Source organism: Falco cherrug, chromosome Z, assembly GCF_023634085.1.
Source record: "Falco cherrug isolate bFalChe1 chromosome Z, bFalChe1.pri, whole genome shotgun sequence".
Taxonomy (NCBI): Eukaryota; Metazoa; Chordata; class Aves; order Falconiformes; family Falconidae; genus Falco; species Falco cherrug.
In genome coordinates, this window is record NC_073720.1 from 49,016,624 (window position 1) to 49,036,106 (window position 19,483).

The 19,483-nt window shown below is 40.1% G+C and overlaps 1 protein-coding gene across 6 annotated transcripts in view; it reads right to left on the reverse strand.

Annotated features, from left to right (window-relative positions):
* Positions 1–17,576, reverse strand: part of AUH (AU RNA binding methylglutaconyl-CoA hydratase) — a 113,932-nt gene extending 96,356 nt beyond the window's left edge. For 2 of the 6 annotated variants that reach the window (XM_055698624.1, XM_055698622.1), the window contains exons 1-3: positions 17,295–17,573; positions 9,520–9,587; positions 9,335–9,422 (exon numbers count right to left, since the gene is read on the reverse strand). In XM_055698624.1, coding sequence (XP_055554599.1) covers positions 9,335–9,422; positions 9,520–9,587; positions 17,295–17,508 — 370 coding nt within the window. In that variant the 5' untranslated portion in view covers positions 17,509–17,573. Of the gene's footprint in view, positions 1–9,334; positions 9,423–9,519; positions 9,588–17,294 lie in introns of all 6 variants that reach the window. The other 4 variants (XM_055698625.1, XM_055698626.1, XM_055698623.1 and 1 more) reach the window with 4 other exon arrangements.
* Between the last annotated feature and the right edge of the window lie 1,907 nt (positions 17,577–19,483).

Sequence of the window (19,483 nt, forward strand, 5' to 3'; positions counted from 1 at the left end):
TTTCTGTAACCAACACAAACATCTTGAGCATTGTGTCAGTTTCAAACGTCTCACAAAACTGTAGAAGTTCTCCAGCTCTTCAGGATCCTATTTAACTTACTTATTCACAAGCTATATGGTTATACTTACTCTCATTAATGAAACAGCATTCAGCCATTTGCTTGTAATAGTCTTAGCTCTAAAGTTAGGGTCAAACCTTTTATTTTCCTTTAAAAAAACAAGCTGCACTCATTTTTTTTCACTCAACTTAGTATAAACTACATGAACTAAGGGAACTCAAAACAGCCAAGTGTATCCTTCGGACATCTGTCTCCCTGGGCTTTCTGTACAGCTACTCAAAAGACAGGATAACCTCAACAACTCTGACTGCCATACTCAGAATCCAAACAAATAAATTTCTCTTTCCATCAGTATATTTATGCTTTGTGACTACTTCTCCAGAACATTTTAATAATTTTAGACATACAATTTGATACATTTTTCCCATGCTTTTATATATATTTTTAAAGGATTTTGGGGAAGTCAGTCCTGTTTCCTGTTACCCTTCTCTGGTTAAACTAAAGAACTAACCAAATTCCACTCTCTCAGAAATATTTCCTTTACCTAGAATGTAGTAGTTTTAGATGGTTTTCATTAGAAAATTTCTTCCAGAAAAAAATCACATTATTTGCATACATTTGTTCTAATGGATTAAAAGCCTAAGACAATTCATTAAACAGAGTAAACTAAAAAAATCAAGATTACTAGCAATTAAAACTTACCCCAACCTCACCACGTTCTACAACAGTTAAATATACAGTTTTATACTTTACAGCACACATAAGCCAGCTGAATGACACCTAGTATAGACCACTGTTGCTCAAAATTAGTTTTAAAGACAGATATCTATCACGTAAAATAATCCCACACTTTAAATAACTGAAGTAGGTGTTGGTTTGTAGTTCCATGTGACTGTGTTAGAGAGTCCAGCCTTAGATAAGTCTTACACTAGTAAAGCACTACTAGCTTGATCATTCCTATTAAGTCATTGTCCACAAAAATTATGATTCTGCTTGGCAAGAATCACCACATAACTAGAGGACCAAATCAGACAGATTCGTTTACTTAGGTAAGTCTCAAGTAATAGCATGAATCTCAGATTCAAGATAGCTTCAATTCTAATGGGAAAGGAGAAAGAAGAATGCTTATATTACTGGTATAAACAAACATTTTACATTTCCATTTTTTAATCAGATATCACAATCCACAGAAAAGAAGGAATGGTCAGATGGTCTGTTTCATCAGCTTGAAAAGGCAAATCTCAAAATTACATCAATCAAGGGAAAATACTGCTAAAATGGTGTCTCTTGTAATTTATCCTTCACTAATGGCCTGGTCTTAAATTTGTTATTCATCAGCTTTGTACTCACAAATCACAGTGAGCTATAGTCTACAGCTCATTCAAGACCAAAAAAGGAAGAAAAATTGCATGGAAATATCCACAACTAGCATCCCAGCTGAATACACCCAATTACCAGAAACTTTTTTTGAAAGTTTTATGCTGTGGTAATAAATGAATAAAGTTGTTTCTGCTTCCACTAAAGCCTATGAAAAACTTTTGATATTGGAGACGGATACACTGTGGTTGAAAGTACTTTCATTTCAAATAGTCTTCAATCAGTGGAAGAACATAGTCTTTCTCAAGACTCCTGGCACTAAGTAACTAACTAAAGTTATCATTAGAGAACTTTAAAACTAGAGGAAAGGGACACAAAACATTTTATACAGAAGTTTTATACAGAAGAGTACACAATGTAGGAAGACAGACATCTAAACAGATGTCCTGCTGAATCCTGATGAAAAGAATCTTGCATCTCAAGTAAGGGATGGCAGAAAGAACAAAGCAGCCACAGGTTTAGTCCCTTCTTTTGAGGTTAATCCACTTAGCTTCTGTGCAGTACCGATTACCGAGTACTGGTCACTACTTCAACTGGAGAGAAAGCTTCCCAACTACTTTTATTTAACCCATTTTTTACACAAGTTCCTCTGAGACTTTGTATGACCAGTCCATACTCAATTTCACAGTTCCTCAAGAATAAAAAGATCTTGGATAGTGAGAAACAGAAACAAAAGTAAAAACACCTTCCCCTATCCTTCCTTCTTTCCTAGTTCAACTTCACTACTAACTCTTCTACCTCTTTCCCCACTGAGCAGCACACAGGGGATGAGGGTTACAGTAAGACTATAAGACTTCATCTCTGCCACTCCTTTCTCCTCACACTTTTCCCCTGCTCCAGCATAGGGTCCCTCCCACACAAACTGCTTTACCATGGATCCTTCCCATGGACCAGAGTTCTTCAAGAATTGCTTCAGCATGGGTCCTTTCCTCAGGGTACAGTATTTCAGAAACACTTCTCCAGTGTAGGTCCCCCATGAGTTGCACCTGCCAGTAAATATGCTCCTGCACAGGCTAGCCAGGAACCTGCTGCTGATAGGGCTCTGCATGGGCTGCAGCTTCCTTCAGGGCACCCAGAGTTGTGTTCTCCATGGGCCGTACTGTGGATATCTGCTCCACAGTGGTACTCCGTGAGCTGCAAGGAGACAACTTGCAAAGCTTTTTTTTGAAAAAAAAAAAAAAAGACAACTTTTGCTGCAAGGGAATCCCTGCTCTGGCGCTTGGAGCAACTCCTTCACTTCCTTCTTACTAACCTTTGTGTCTGCAGGGCTGTTTCTCTCATGTTTTCCTCACTCCTCTCTGTCACAGCTCCTGCGAATGTTTTTTTACCATTTCTTAAATATGCTATCACAGAAGTGCCACCAGCACCTCTGGCAGGCTCAGCTTTGGGCAGCCATGGGTCTGTTTTGGAGCTGGGTGGATCCCACTGTGTCCAATACAGGGACAGCTCCTGCTCTGTTCTCACAGGGACTACCACCAGGTAAACCCAATACACTGGTTTAAAAGCTCTGTTCCCAGCTACAGAATAACTTTAAGTAAAGCGACTGGGGGGCACGGGGGTAGGAACAAACAAAAAAATTTCCTGTAATTTTCTCAAATCAGGCGCTGTAATCACTAATGAGAAGGCAGCCAAGTGATACTTAGCTGAAAGTTTCACAGATAAGTAGAACTGACTGCACTGTTGCTGACAGTCCCATCCAGCTTCCTACCCCATTTGTTGTGCCTGCCCCCTCATAGGAATGGATCACTCTTCTGGATTCCAGAAAATTAACACGGTCATATTCTCATACTCTTACTGAAAGACTTCCTGGAAACCTTCCATTTGCATTTTTTATGCAGCTAAAAGGTGGATGCACATTTATCTATTTTTTCAGCCTAAACTACGCATGCAGCTATTTACTGTGCCACTATGTGCTGTATTAACTACAAGCAATTTTTGTTTTCTAATTTCCCTTGTTCTACAATTAGCACAAGGTTAAGGTAAACATGGGCAGAATAACATGCATCAAGTAACATGCTGAACCTACCTGAACTACGTTCCAATACTAGAATCATGTAAGTGATCGATTAGGAACATGGCAGCTCTGCCATACTTAATGCCAAGAACAAACTTTTGTTTAAGATGAACTTTTCTAGCTCTCAAAAATCCAGTCATTCTAATTTCTTCTGAAATGCAGTATGGCTCCTCAGGGTAGCAGGTAGAGGAGCAATTGGAGTTATTTGGCTGAGATATTTCCAAAAGAAAGACATTTAAACCAGTTTTTCTTATTGGGTTTTGGGGGTTTGTGTATAGAATAGGGGATTAAACCACAATCCTGACTGCACTCTTTATTGGCTCCGTTGTTCAGCATTTGCTCCAGAAAATCATGACGTCTATTAGTTCCTTCAGAAAAACAACAGCAGAAATAAAATTAAGAAGTTAAATCACCAATGTTGGGCAAATGCAAGCTGTGGCCTCCAAACTCAACAGATAACTCCGCACATACTCACAAGACACAGCTGTCATATGGCTGACGAACCTGCCAGATTTTGCATAACTCACGTTGCTGTAGGGGAAACAACTGTCATTGAGCCTAGCAGTCTACAAGCAGCTAGCATCAGTCTGAATCTGAACTTTGGTGAAAGTCTGCAATAAATTAAAAAAAAAAAAAAAAAAAAAAAAAAAGAACCTTGCTACAGTCTACCTCTGAAGGCATTTATTTTGGGGAATGAAATGTATGTACAGCAACAAAAATATTCAAAAGACACTGAAATATTTTCGTGCATGATCTGAAGCCTCAATAGGGAACACTGGATTAACAAACAAACTCTTTCCTCGATTCCTGTGCAGGAGGTGCAATCTGGAACACCAAATTATGACCTGGAAAAATATAACCTCTGTTCTTGCTTACTTAACACAGACTGGAGGGAAAAAGGAGACTACATCCACGTAATACTCCCCTACTACTCTTGCTAGTTCAACAAAAATAAGAGTAGGTCAAGTATTTGAGAGCTATTATGGAACTCCTCTCCTCCTCCAGATCAAAAACCCATAAATGAAGACTTCAAAGATCTGCTCTACCAGGCTTGTCTGCTTCATAAACTTCTGCCAGAAAAACTACACCAGCTGGAAATGGCAGCCGGGAACCACACACCATACAGCCAACTCAGCTGTGCTGGAAACAAAATTCTGATGTAGACAAGTTATGCCAACCGGAAAAGCATTTGTGCTGGCTTTACTCACACCACAGACCCAAACTATGAATTTTTGCTGGCAGAAAGATTACTTCTCCTTTTCCAAGAAGGGGATTTTTTGGCCAAGCTGCAGTGACTTTTAGGGCAAAGTGGTTTGAAAAGCTCCAATACTCAAATATTTCAAATTATCCTGAAAACCAGTTACAACAAAAAATAAGTTAATTATCTACTGTATTCTGATATGTCTCAAAGATTTCTGAAATAAGGTCTCCAAAGAACAATTTTTTCTCAAATCTGTCCACTAAAAATTGCCTCAAAGCTCACCTTCTATGTGTGTACACATACAGAAGGCAAAGAACACACCCATCTCACAATCTCTATTTCATTTAATGCAGTTCACTTTACAGAAGCAGTGCTGAAGAGCCTGTTCTTTAACAGTTATACTCTAAACACACTCACCAAAAAAATCTCAAGAAGCTAGAGGTTCTTGACCCTGAAAGCTCTCCTAACTCTCCCATGCAAAAAGAAATCCAGAAGTGGTCAGTTCCTCTAGGGAATCATGGCATTTCATTATCCCCCCATATGAAATATCAGAATTTTGCTGTGTACCAACAGAGGGTGAATGGATGCAGGGAAACTGACAACTCCTCACATGTGGACCTTCACGAAAGAAACAATCTCTGATTGTACTAGGCCAGTCAGGGTTAAGCAACTGTCCTGGCTGGCCAGGCACCAGAGAAAGGAAAACAAAACAGTAACCACTCTGAACTGTAAAACAGCAGCATGGCATTTTGTTTATTTGTATGAGCTGTAAACTGAACCAATGGACTATGGGCCAGTAAGCTACTGCCTGAAACAAACACATAAAGAATAATTTTTTTTAAATGCCTAAGTGCCTTCTTGACAGGAGATGAAAGGAGGCCTGGAGGAACAGGACAGTCCTATGGGAACCAATAGTACATGAAATAGCAGGTGGACAGGAGGAAAGAAAACAGCATTAAAGGAGTCTGTTTCTTTAACTATTGTAACCATCAACAAATAAAACTGCTTACAAAGAGAATTACATTACCTGATCTCAAATATCCATAGTTTGTAATTGCAAAATGTAACATAATCCCCATTTCACATCACCTAACACATAAGACAAGAGTGGGAGAGAGGGGAAAAAAACAAAAAAAGGAAGAGAGAAGACTTGGAATCACACAACAGGCTTTAGTCTGCCAAAACAACACTTCCAAATGCAAAATTCTGTAATAACTAAAAGTTCTACAAATATTATTTTGGCTTTTATTCAAAGCCTGAGGAAACGGAACAACAAAAGCTTAAGGTGCAACATTAGGTTGTTCAACTCTTCAGACCACAAACATTATCAAACGCTATCTGAAAACAAAAAAAGTAGATCTTGGGTCATGTATTTTATTTGTATCTTCTTTCAGATCTCATGTAGTTAAGATCAGAAGAAGCTGTAAGATTGCCTCCAGAATACACTGCCACTCCAAATTAAGGTTTTGCAACAAGCTGTGGACAGTCCTTTTTCCCTTCCTCACACTGTGCACAGAGTTACACTTCCAGAAGTTTTATGAAGATGAAAAATCCTGAAAATCTGCTCACAAAACTACCTTAGCAATATTACTAATATATATATGTTAATATTACATTAATAATGCAAAATTTAGCTATTTGAACTGCCTATGTCAATGTAATTCAGTCCCTTGTGTGAACACACCACAGCTCTTAATTACTTGATCACAAACTTTTGACACCTTCCTTGCAGGCTGTGCCCTCCTCAAGGATGGAACACTGCCGCCAGCAAATAAAAAGAATCCTGCACACTCGCCTGTCTTGGCCACAGAACTGGGCAGGCACACAGTGTAGACTTACATAGGCCAGAACTGGTCATACGTGTTCTATCCAGAAAGGCCAATATTTTATTTATTTGGCTTTAGACAGAGAAAGGGGCCAGGAACTAACTCTGAGACAGAGCACTTCTGATGGAAGCACAAGGAAGCCTCCTAGACATAATGCACCCTTAACCCCAGACAAGCTGCTCTTTGACTTCCAGGTGTTCCTTTTGATCAATGCTAGAATATTAATGAGGAACTTCCTGCACTAATGGATGTATAGATCATAAGAAAGAAGATACAAAGAAAGCAGTAGTAAAAGATTCAAAGCGAATCTCTGTGCAGAAATGAAAAGATATGACTGCCTGGCACAATCTCTGTATTTTATGGAATTTTCACATGGTGAAATACTTTGTTTTCCCCTTCCCATTTCACCATGTGAAAATTCCATGATTTGGAATCATACTCAAATCCACATCAGTCATCAACAAAGTTTAAATCTTTTAATCACCCACACTGTCATTTTGGGAATAACAATTGGATGTCATGTTTTGTGGACCAGCCCTTAGAAGGAAACAAGACACTTGGCTTGTGGCTTTCACAGATTTTTGTTGATAGCTGAGGAATGGCAAGATTTAAAGACCTTGGATTTCATTCCACACATAAAAGGGAATTACATTCTAGGACAAAGTTTCTCAATCTGCGGTCTGTAAAACATCAGATGGTGGTCCAAAAAATCATCATAAAAAATGTATTTTTAGAAACATACATTCCCACGCATGCAAGCAAGAAAATATAATTGAGGAAATAGAAAAACTAAAACAAATATTCAAATTTTAGCCTAGTTGAATTACACTATAACACATAAGAAAATGTGACATTTCACAAGATGATACTTGCATTTTTTTAAGGAAATTGTCCTTGAAACAGCACATTGTCCTTTGACATTTAAGTTTGAAAACGCTTTCTTCTGTTCTACTGAATTTCCTAAGTCCCCTTCAGAAAATGCTTTGTTACCTGTTTCCTCCATGTCCCACTATGCTTTGTCTAGTTTCATTCTCTTTACAGACACCCCTTAAAGTCATCTATAAAAGCAACCCATCCAGCCACTGAGCTCTTTACGCCTACTTTCATTGACAAACTGTCTCACATTTTCTCATTCATCCTGAAATTCAGTTGCCACTGTTGGAACACTATTTATTTCACTCGTTCAGCTGCAGGAGTTTCCTTTTCTAGGACTCTCATATTACCAGCCACTTTTTTAAAAAAAATTACATACACCTAGTCCACACTCTACCCCTAACTCCCGGCTTCAAGACCTGGATATAGCTATCCAGGCCTAGTCTTTCACACTCCTCTTCTCAGGGCTAATTGCCCTTCCTGATGTCCACACACAAACATCCTTGTACCTTGTCTACAGTCAGCTGTGTATACATACTCACAGGCAACAATGACTACACTAAATCTTAGTACCAAAACAGCTCTGCAAAGTCAACGAGCAAAGAATACCAGAGAATTACTTGGAGCTCATAAATACAGTATTAATAGCATACCTAATTTTGAGGGAGAGGATCTCAGTATTTCTGCTCTCATATTTCCTGTATAACACTACCACAAAATTCATGTCTATTAGATTAAAAAATTAGTTGAAAAACCTCAAAAGAGTTAACAAATCTCAACTAATGGCCACCTTTTTATATGAAGTACATAACACCTAACTTGAAACTCCATTTGCATGTGTTGCTGTAATGCTGCATTATTCATCAGTTTAAAAACCACAGCTTTTAAACTTTTCCCCTAAGATTAGTAACTGATCTTTAAAATTTGTTTTAAAACAAGGTACAACATTTAAATTAAATATGCTAATTAATGCACACATTTAACCTATTTATATATATTACTAAATGCTGAATTGATTACTTTCTTTTTTAAGACAATTCTTTTCATAAGTCTTACAGTGACAAACTGTATCTGGATGTAAACAGACATTAAAAGCACATAAAAATTTTAAACTCAACTAATAGCACTTAGGTAAAAAAAACTGGGAAAACTGTTTTCCATTTTAAACTGAATTAATTATGTTATGTGTGGCTAGCAAGCTTCATGACTGCATAAATGATCAGAAAAGAAAGATTTTAGAACTAATCTCCTCCTCTTTCCTGACAGTTCAATTTGTATATTAGAAAGCAGAAAACAACTTCTGTTTTCAGTTTCAAATGTTCTTAAATTAATTTTGAACAAAGAACTGGACGGGACATAGGAAAATAAGGAGACTATTCACTTGATATCCACAAAATACACGGTTGCTTCAATTGATTTTGACATGTTGACAAATTCTGTTTCTCAGTGTTTGGTAGTTGAGAGCTTTCATTTTCCTGAGCACTTTTGCAAGACACATGTGCTGCTTGGTAAGTGGGTTGGAGGGTGTGCTTTTTATTTCGTTTGGGGTTTTTTTATTTGCAAATACACTCAGCCTGCAGTAACAGTCACATTCATAATGAATTTTAAGTTTGATTCTTTAAATAAAAGTTAATTTTAATGTATGGAAAATATGGGTTTGATACAGATTTCTACACAACGTTTTACATGGCCTCTAGCATTATGTGGTCCTCATTCTGAAGCACATGCAAGACTTTCCAGGAGCTCAATTAAATGATTTTCCATCACCGTGAATAAACTTACATATTTTTAAATACTTTATGACACAGAAAGAATAAAACCAATATTAAGTTCTTGTTAGCAATTAAGGAAAATAATTTTTAAAATGTTTTGTTTGCTACTGAGATGAATATATACAAAAGACATGTTTCCTTGGAATCTGGGCTTTTGTTGTGCAATATGAGATAGAGATTTCCAGCTTCTCAGGAAAATTAAGTTTGCATACCAGCACAGAATATCCCTGGGACTTCACTCCGGAATATAACAGTTCGTACTTTCTTATCAGATTTCAAAGCATCCACAGCTTTTGACATCTACAGAGAAAAGGAGGAAGGGGAATAACCACATACTTTTTAAAGTGCTTAATTCTAATATTTCACCTTTACACTAAAAACTATCCTTTTCACTTACCATTTTTAGAAGATTTTTGTTAAGTGCATTCTTGGCATGCGATCTGTTTAATCCAAGCACCACAATTCCTGGAGGGGGAGAAAAATTATATCATTGTTACAATATAGTGAAATACATACTATCTATGTGAATTATCATTTTGAAATTACAGGAAAAGCATCACTGAGAACTGCAAAAATCTACTAGTGTAATCACTTACCTGGTGAGTTTTTGAAAGAAAATAAATTGACTTACCGTTTCCCATGTTAAACATTTCAATGTTCAACAGTAATTACATTTATTTTAAGAATTAAAATATGGCCCTAACACCTTCATGCGGAAATAGTGCTTACAAAGGCTGATGTACAATTACACGATTGTATGCACAAATTTCATGTTTGTGTGTGAAGTGCCGCCATGCAACCAGTAAAGATACTTAATTATAAAGCACGTTTCCATATTTAGACAGCCTGCCTTTCGAAACTTCTTAAAGCAAGTGCTACAACAGCTAAAACTAGCAACTCTGATATAGATAAAAGGAAGTCACAAACACAGAAAGACTGCTACCAACAGGAAACCTGAACTTTTTGTTCAAAAAGGAAAAAAATAATAGAAAAATTCTCCCACAAAAACTATGCTTAGTGCTTGGTACACAGCTCCAGTCACACATTCACAGCTTTCTTAGTCCAGTTAGAGATCAGTTGTCTCATTGACTGATTACATGTTCATGGGTTTGAACTTTGCAACAGCAACAGCATTTGTTTGTCCTTATTTCAACCCCCCTCATTTACCAGGTATGATTAGCAAAAGGGATGCCTATGTTTACCAAGCAATGTTTTAGACAATCACTTCCTGAACACACCACAACTCCCTGAATTCTAAATACTAGCACACACTCCTATTTAATCGACCAAGCCCTGGTAAGCTTTTATCAATCAAGATTATTTTTTGTTGTTGTTGTTATTTGAAGAATGCAGGAGTAAGGGGAGAAAGGTAAAGGACTAGGACAGGAACCAGGAACGAAAGACAAAATGGGAGCTTTCTATCTCAAACAAAAATGCCCACAGTATTGCCATTAATCTACAAGATTAACAAAGACATTCCAGAAATAGCATTTTCTCAGATATTTCCTCACCACTCATCTTTGCACGTATAATCATAAAATCATTTAAGTTAGAAAAAAAACTTTTAAGATCATCAAATCCAATCAAAACCTAGCTCTGCTGAGTCCACCACTAAACTATGCCCCTAAGCACCACATCTACACATCTTTTAAATGCCTCCAGGGATGGTGACTCCACCACTTCCCTGGGCAGCCTGTTCCAATACTTGACAATCCTTTCAGTGAAGAAATTTTCTATGATATCTTATCTAAACCTCCCCTGGTGCAACTTCAGGCCATTTCCTCTTGTCCTATTGCTTGCTGCTTGCGGAAAGATACTGACACCTACCTCGCTATGTCCTCTCAGTTATCTATACATAAGGCTCTTGTAGCCTCCACAGGGTGCTGGTCTTGTCATCTCAGTGCATAGTACTTCTTCTATTTCAGGGAAACGCATCCTCCCAAATGACTGACCCATTTGTGCTTGAGCCCACTCCCTTTCCCCTTCTTCCTCCTGCATGTATGTCTTTACACAAGACAACATTAAAGACAGCTCCTGCTCCTTCTGTAGTTACCAATTTGCAAAGTCCTCCACTCACCAGCTACCACTCAAGATTCAAATAAGAATGGTTAAACACAAGTAACAGAGAATACATTATTCTTGCTTGTTTCCACTGTACAATAAATTTCTATGTATAGACACCTCCTAAAAGTGGGTAGGAGCCTGGCTAGCCCAAATGACCTTCACACCCTTCTTCTGTAAGCCTACATTCCCACTTTTTCATCCCCATGGTTGGAGGTATTCACCTAGGACCTCCTGCAAGGACCCTTATTCAGCACTTACAAGGGAATCTGTTTATATTTTGTTAAGCAAACGGGAGTACTGCTTCTTCTACAGTCACAACTCATTCTTCAGGTAGATTACTCCAAATACAAATATTTCATGTTCAATGCAAGTAGATTTGGCATAAGGCAAAAGCAGCACCACATGTTAAAGCAGCAAAGAGACACTTGACCAGGCTTTGATTTTGAATTCTAAGGCACACTGCAAATCTGATGTTTGACTGAAATAGAGATGCTATCACCCCAAACTGTTCTTCAGTTAAGAAATAAAGTCCTTTCCAGAAACATTTTTTTGTCAACAGCAATGACACTTTTGAATTGCACTTCTATTTTTCTTCTCTTCATTAGAGCCTAAAGACTGCAGCTTCACCACCAATATTAGTGTCTTTAGAAGGAAGTTTAATTTAGCATTAAAGCTCTTTTAATACTTTTTCCTATGAAGGGATGATCCTTGAAGACAAATCACACAGGTTGGTTCTTCTTAGTGGTCTACCAAGTCATAAACCTACCACTTCTGCCAGCCTCTCCAGAAAAATAAGAGGTAAATACAGATCACAGCCACAATGCTGTTCTATTTGTTAATTAAGAAAAAAAAATAATAAAGCAAGAACTGCAGCAGGAAAAGCATGAAAGACCTACAAGAGAAAATTATATATTGCAGTGGTGTATACAGAAAGACATCCCTTGAATTCTCATTTGAGTGAGTTTTGTTCTAATATGCCACTACTATAGTACCTGGGCATCTATAAAACAAATGCTTAGGCTTTTTAATACTGCAGTAAGATTTGGGAAGTTTTCCCTATGTATTAATCAGTGACCAAACGACAGGCAGATTAAGTCCCTGCTCAAAGTCACAAAACAGAAATTGAAAAACAGAATTCCTGATTTACAGCTCAGAACTTGATCCTTCTCCCTTTCCTAGTCCACCCCTTAAGGAGCTCCTGGCAAAAACTATTTAAGGCAAGTCTTCCCCATTTTGCACATTCAGCAAGATTTAAAACCCTGGCCACATGGGTACATCAATTTTAGACAGGATAAATTTCCCTAACCAGGGTGAAAAGGAATAATCAGGCTCATATAACACTGCAAAGCCCCACCAACCCAATTATAAAGAAGAAGAAAAAAAGCAAAATGTTCAGACAATACTGCCATGCAGGTAAACATCCTGACAAATATCGTCAGTCATGCAGAAATTCTGATTATTTTTAAATACCTGTTACAATGTCATACTTACCCTCTAGGTGTGCTTTCCAAAACATTTTTTTTTTCTAAAAATTGTTTGAAAATCTATTCATAAAAGAAAAAAATAACTTGGAAGTCATCATTACATTCATCAACAAATATGAGTAGAAATAATAAAAGTAATAAAATTCCAGTATCTATATGGTGTCAAAGTGGCAGCAGATAAACTAAGAAGGAATAAACATTCACATAATGCTAAACTCAATATTAATTCTACAGGTTTTCCTGGGAGTCATCTCTACATTATTTCAGAATGTTCTGCAGCAAATAATATGCATCTATTAAAAATTATATCCACATAATAAAAACTAACTTCTACCCTGTTAGCTAGGCTCTCCAATGGACTACGATGACTCCTGATGCTGTCTAATGTAAGCAGTCATATCGCTGTGTACTGCTTGCCTAGCTAACCATCAGAGGAAAAACATATCCAGATGTACAATATGTTCTCTACTTACAAGTTACCTTTGTCAAATTAGAAAGCTGCCTGTGATATAATTCTTCATGTTTAAAAGAAAACTCTATGAAAGTCATATATAAAATATACGATGCTATCGTTATTTAAAACTGCTGGGAGAAGATCATATTTCCTTCTATACTGCACAAAACAGGTTGATCAATTTAAGTGAAATTATTGGGTCATGGTTTAACTGCAGTTTATATCAGCACACAGGAAATGTTACTTTAAATAATGATGTTTGTCTGTTTATCTTGTGCTTTTTAGTTTTCAAAAATATTCATCCTCCATGTTTGGCAGGAACAGATTTAACAGTTGCTTAGAAATAAATCCTGTCTTTACACTTATATTAGTAATTTTATCTGAGTTAGGAAGATTCACTACATATGTATAAAAAGTACTTATAGAAAGACATTTATTTGTATTAGCATACACATACAAATGATCAAACGTACTTTTTAATAGTTAAAAAAAAATATCTGAATTATGCACTGAAAAATGGAGGAAGGATCAATGACAGCTAAGTTATTTTTAAGCTTGCCTCACTTAACTACTCAGATAAACCAAAGCACACAAGTTGACTAAGGTGTTTATTATTCTAGAGTAGTTTCTTAAGCAAAACAAGAACCTATGGTGAGCATATCATGCATAATTCTGGTGGTTTCCATTGATCACCTTATCAAGAAGTATTCAAGTGCAAAACCATACAGATGTGTACTAGGCGGTATTTTTTAAAAACACCAAAACATTTTCAAAATTCCGTATCCGCACACTTTTTATCTCTAAACACCACTTTAAAATCTTTCCTTCACTTCTTTGATTAATACATCTCATCTGCTCAGTCCGGCTTTATTTAAACAAAGCAAAAGAAGGGAGAACGCTTCCGATTCATCAGCTAGCTATCACTTTTAAACCTCTGAACAAACAATTTTAAGACCACATTTATTCTGCACATTTCATGTACGTTAAAATTCTAATTTATGAGGACAAAAAGCTGTCTTACATACTGAAACTCAACTAAAACCAGCTGGAAAATAGAAGCACAAAGAGTTGTTCTAGTGTAAAAATCTAAACTTTACAAATATTTATATCTCATTCCAGCAAGTGACACTGTAACACTTGATTCAAGACTACAGACATATTTCTCCTAATTCCATCCATAACTTTAAGAGCAAAAGCCATAAGTTCATTAAAATTTGTAATAGGATCACTAACGCAACTTGGCTTAAAGTTCTGAAATCTCAACAGTTGTAATACATTTCAACCCTAGTAATAACTAAGTAGAATTTCATACAAAGTAAAAGACATCTATTTAATTAAAACATACTAATGCACTGGCATTCACCTATACTCATAGAAAGCTGACACTAAAAGCTTCACCAGTTGCAACATGCTCAGAATACATGGGCATTTTACAAATCACTTTCTTCAGAAATCTCACATCTTTTCTATTGTAGTTCAGTTCAAAGTTGGGAGTTAACATTTCAGCAACTGCCCCTTTCAAATATAGTCTCATTTCAGTTTGTCTAACAGGTTCCCAAAAATGATGCTATACAAATCACCTGGAAGTGTTACGAAGCAGGATGGTTTGCTACTTTGTCTGCAAGGAAAGATTCATCTAGAGCTACAAGCTATCTGCCTGTATGTGAGGCAGTTAAGTCTGCGCCCCTGCCTCCCCAGCATCCTCAGCTGTAAAAGCCCTTCAGACAACACGTCCTTCTCCAAGGAGCACAGAAAGACTGGGCATGGACAAGAGCATAACCACACCACAAACCAGCACGTGTGCGCTGTAAAAGCTTGTCAGAGGGACAAGGTCTGTCCCTGCATGTAGCCAAGAAGCATGTAATGGAAGAATATGGTGAGGAAACAGCATGAGGAGGGTCCCACCATGAACTGATGGAAAAAGGAATGGTAGGTTAAAGAAGAGCAATAAAGACCACAGGGACTTACATGGAGTTAGTGTCATAATGCGGCAGGGGTATTACATGCTGTAAGCAGATAAAGATTGATCAACTTGATACACAAAGCGAGAAGAAAGATATGCAGTGGCAGCACAAGGAGGAAGCAGAAATGTTTCTTTTACAGAAACGTGGTCTGCTCTTTGTGCTGCTGAAGGAGGCATATGAAGCTTAGGTCTCCTTCTGGTTTATTTCTAGACTCTTGTTCTTATACTTATTAACCACTACTTGTTTCTGTGTCCTTCTGAAAGGCAATCCCAAAGAAAAACCCTTCTCCTGAAGAGAATTCATGAATTAAAAACACATTGATTGAATCCTTCCTTATGATAGCCACAGTTGATTTAACACCGCAAAAGCTATCTCCATGTTCTGGGGCATTTTTAATGCCACATTTAACAAAGACGTATATTCTGAGAAGGAAAGAAAAGTCAACTTCAAGAAGACTTTTTTCAACAGAAAAAATAAAAACAAGTGGGCTGTTGAAATGCAAAACTTTCACTGTCTCTGCACCTTTTCTTCAACAACCTCCTTCAATTCTCTGCACAATCAAACTTAAAAGAGTATCTGCACCAAAAACATTCAGCAATGAACTTGGGATAGACACACAGTATTAAAAACCTTTGGAACATTACAAAAACAAAGACTCCTAGCTGATTCAACAGCTGCAACACAACGCTTAATCTTACTGCTTGCTGTGTAATAGCAGATATAAAAATCATGATCTTAAGTAGTACTCAGGTATCTTCTATCATTTGTTGGAAAAGCACAAAACAAACAAGCAAAAGCTCTCCTCCAACAACTCAAACTCTCCTTCGCTCTTGTCTAACCTCTTCCTCAATTTCAAACAACCTTAAAAAGCTAAAATGGATGTTTAAAACTACTTCTGAGTTCCACAGTTGGTTGAGAAAACAGGACTAAAGAAGTACATCTTAAAGGAACTGGAAAGGGTTGGGAACAGACAAGTCACCAAGACAGAAGTGGATTTCAGGATCACCAACTTTACTGACACTCAACGGTGACAAAAAACCTGCCCTCAGATGAAAGCAGAGCCTCAGTTAATCCTTTGAAAAAGAATCATTTTCTAAGGCTCACAATAAAATTACCGCTCTATATATGCATACAAATCTATATATATGCATACCCAACCCACAGGTGTTTGCCTGAATTTGCAACAAGTCTGAAATAACTGAGGTAACATGCTAAATGATGTAAACAGACTTGTGCATCTCAACATATGGTTATTCCAGGACACACAATCCACATAAAGACATTCATGCACTGCAGATGAATAGAACTCTGCACTACGGCCTCCTCCATGAAAATATGTATAACATAATGGCTCTAAAAATAATTCCTCAGGAAAGGAGCTTGCCCTTACTGTTTCTCCACCATTCCTAGCCTGGCTGCACCCAAATGGGATGGAAGTGACAGACACAAAAGGAGGTGAAGCACCTCCAGAGCAAGAACACCTCCAAAATCTGGTGAGCACGACCCCATAAGAGGAAGTACAAACTGCCTGTGTTATGATGCACTGGCTCCAGATCACTCTGGAGCATAGATTTCCTTTCATTTAACCAGGTGGGTTAAAACAATACGCTTGGTATAGCTGAGCAGAACAAGGTCAGCAGCAGCTGGCTGCACTCAAGCAAGGAGGAGGGTGAGATGGTTACTAGGAAAGCAGCATGAGATGAGCAAGTGTGCTGAAGCCACACTTTCCCGAACAGAGAACAGAGATAAGAGTTCTGCGTCCTTGCCTGCCTCAGCACACAAGCACATAACAGCTGTGGGAAGCAGCAGCCTGCAGTAGTTTGCCACTACACTTTATTCTCTCCCACCGAAGTGGCCAACAGATGCCAGCCCGCAGAGGTGCACCTCGCACAGGCGGTACGCACAGCGTTGCACGCTGGGAAAGAGAAGCCGAGAGAGGCCAAGCCGGCCCCGCTCCGCACCGCCACACCGGCGGCCCCCTCCACGCTGCGACGAAGCCACCGGCCGAGGTGCCAAGGAGGAGGAGCCGCCACTCGCTTCCCGCCCCCGGCCGCCAGGCAGCTCCCCCGGGACCTCCCGCCCTGGGCCGCCGTGGGAGCCACCCCACAGTGCCGCGGCGGCGCGCAGGGGTCAGCGCGGCCCGCCGGCCCAGGCGGGGTCGGGGCCGCGGGGCAGGGCCGCCCCGCCGCCGCCTTCCCCGCGTTACCTTTGTGCTCGTCGTCCAGGTACCGGACCCGCAGCTCCTCCTCTTCCTTCGCCTCGGAACCGTAGCTCCTCCCGGCCGAGAGGAGAGCGGCGGCGCCGCCTCCCCACACCGGGGCCCGGCGGCCGGGCCGGCCAAGGGAGGAGGTCGCGGCGGCTGCGGCTGCCAGCCTGACTCGGCCTTGCAGGAGGCCCAGGCCGCCCAGCGCCGCCGCCATGCTGCTGCCTGCGCCGCCAGCGCCGCCTCAGCCTCTCGCGACCGCCGGCCCCGGTCCCGCGGCCCACGTGACCGGCTGCGGCACGCACGGGGCGCCGCCGCCCCCCCACCCCCCCCGCTGCCGCTGCCGCCGCCGCCGCCGCCGAGGCGCGAGGACCCTGCGCGCTGGCGCTCAGTGTTCCGCCCGCCCTTGGGGCGCCGCCGGCCGCAGCGCTGTGGCAGCCGCGTCGGGCGGGCCGGCCCCGGCGGTGGGGGGGGACCTGTTAGCCGAAGGGGCCTGAGGTGGTCGGTGCACAGCCCGAAATCCCGCGCTGCCGGGAAGCGGTTCTTCATCGATGAACATCGCCATTGGGCCTCGCTGGGAGTTCCTGGTGGCGGGAGGTTACGCTGTGCATGTGTTTGTGGTGAAGTTGCCAGGAGGCCGCGTTAAAGGCAACGTGCTCGGGCCTTGCTGCGCAGTGTGAGGCAGCACCGGGATGAACATGCGGCAAGCCTTGGGCGCTTGCTTCTTTTCAAGCGCAACCATGCCTGGTGCTGCTGGTGGCATTGGCACGGGTGGTGGCATCGGCACAACATGGGTAGCGCCTGGTTCCACACACCGAGGCTGAAGGCTGCTGGCGCTGGTTTCCCCTCTCGCTCTGCCCCCATCCTCCTCTTTAGGGGGCACACAGAATTGCCGTTGCTTCACAAAAGTAAGGATCAAATTAATACAACTTGGTATTCAGACCTGGGTTTAGTTGTGTAAGCAGCACTGATGTGGTGCCTGTTTGCCCACCATGCACGCTGACGGGCATACCGGCATGAAGCCAGTCAAAAGATATAAGCGACAAGGCAGGTGGGAGATAGTTACCGCCTTCAGTTGCAAACTCATGTTGCACTACAACTATGACCTGTTTCGAAAGGACAGTCAAATTTCACTGATCCATGTGTCAAGACCATAACATTTAGTTGGGCCAGACTGTATATCTCTATATATGTATATATAGATATATATGTATTAGATATAAATAACTAAGTTGATTTCTTACACAGGACTTGGGAAAGGTTGCTGTAGCTGCAGTTAATCCAGGATAGTAGTGAGTCACCTAAAGCTGTGAAGTTTGGCTGCTTCAGATTTATTTACTCCAGAGAATTAGGCCTTGAGGACAGAAAACATGCCTCTGAGCCCCCCGCCCACCTCCCTGTCACTTTCAAACCTCAGTGTTACTTAATCAGAGGGATAAAGCTGTACCACTTCTAAGCAGAGGCTCAGATGGAGCCATTTTGGTTGTCGTTTGGGAAAACTAGCTACTGCATTTCCTCTCCCTCATGCAGTTGCTCAGCAGCTCCTCCACTGCCTTCCTTCTGGAGAAATGAAAGTCTAAAAATAATGTTCTATTTGTTCTTGTAGAGCACCATGAAGGGCAAATGTTGGGGGAGGAACAGGCAGACTATCACCTTGCATTTATTATGTTTTACTATTTAAACAGGACTATAGCTTGTGATTAACAACCTGTTCCAGTAGTGCCTGTAGTATGCTAAAGACTTTTCTAGCAGAAAGGAATAAAGAATGCCTGTCCTGGAAATTTTGTTCACAGTTGAAGAACATTTTGTTTTATGAGAACAAATTCTGAAACATCATGTCAATAGAAACACCGAGAGAGCACTATTCTAGAAGACACAGGATAAGGTAAAAAGACATTTGAAGCTAGGTTCACTACAATACCATCATGTTGCCTTGAAGCTGGAGGCAGATGTGTAGTCATTTGCGATGGTTCCCAGACTCAAGGATTAGAGAACACTTTCCTGAGCAGAGGTCAGCATATGGAATCAAGCCCAACAGCCTCAAATACCCACAATCATGGTCAAAGCTGAAGCAATTTTAGGAGTACAATTTTCTTTTACACTGTCACTGTTTGATTTTACTTTCGTAGCATAATTTCTATTCACTTTTTCTGCGGTTTCCCACATCTACATTTCTAAGGCATGTTTATACC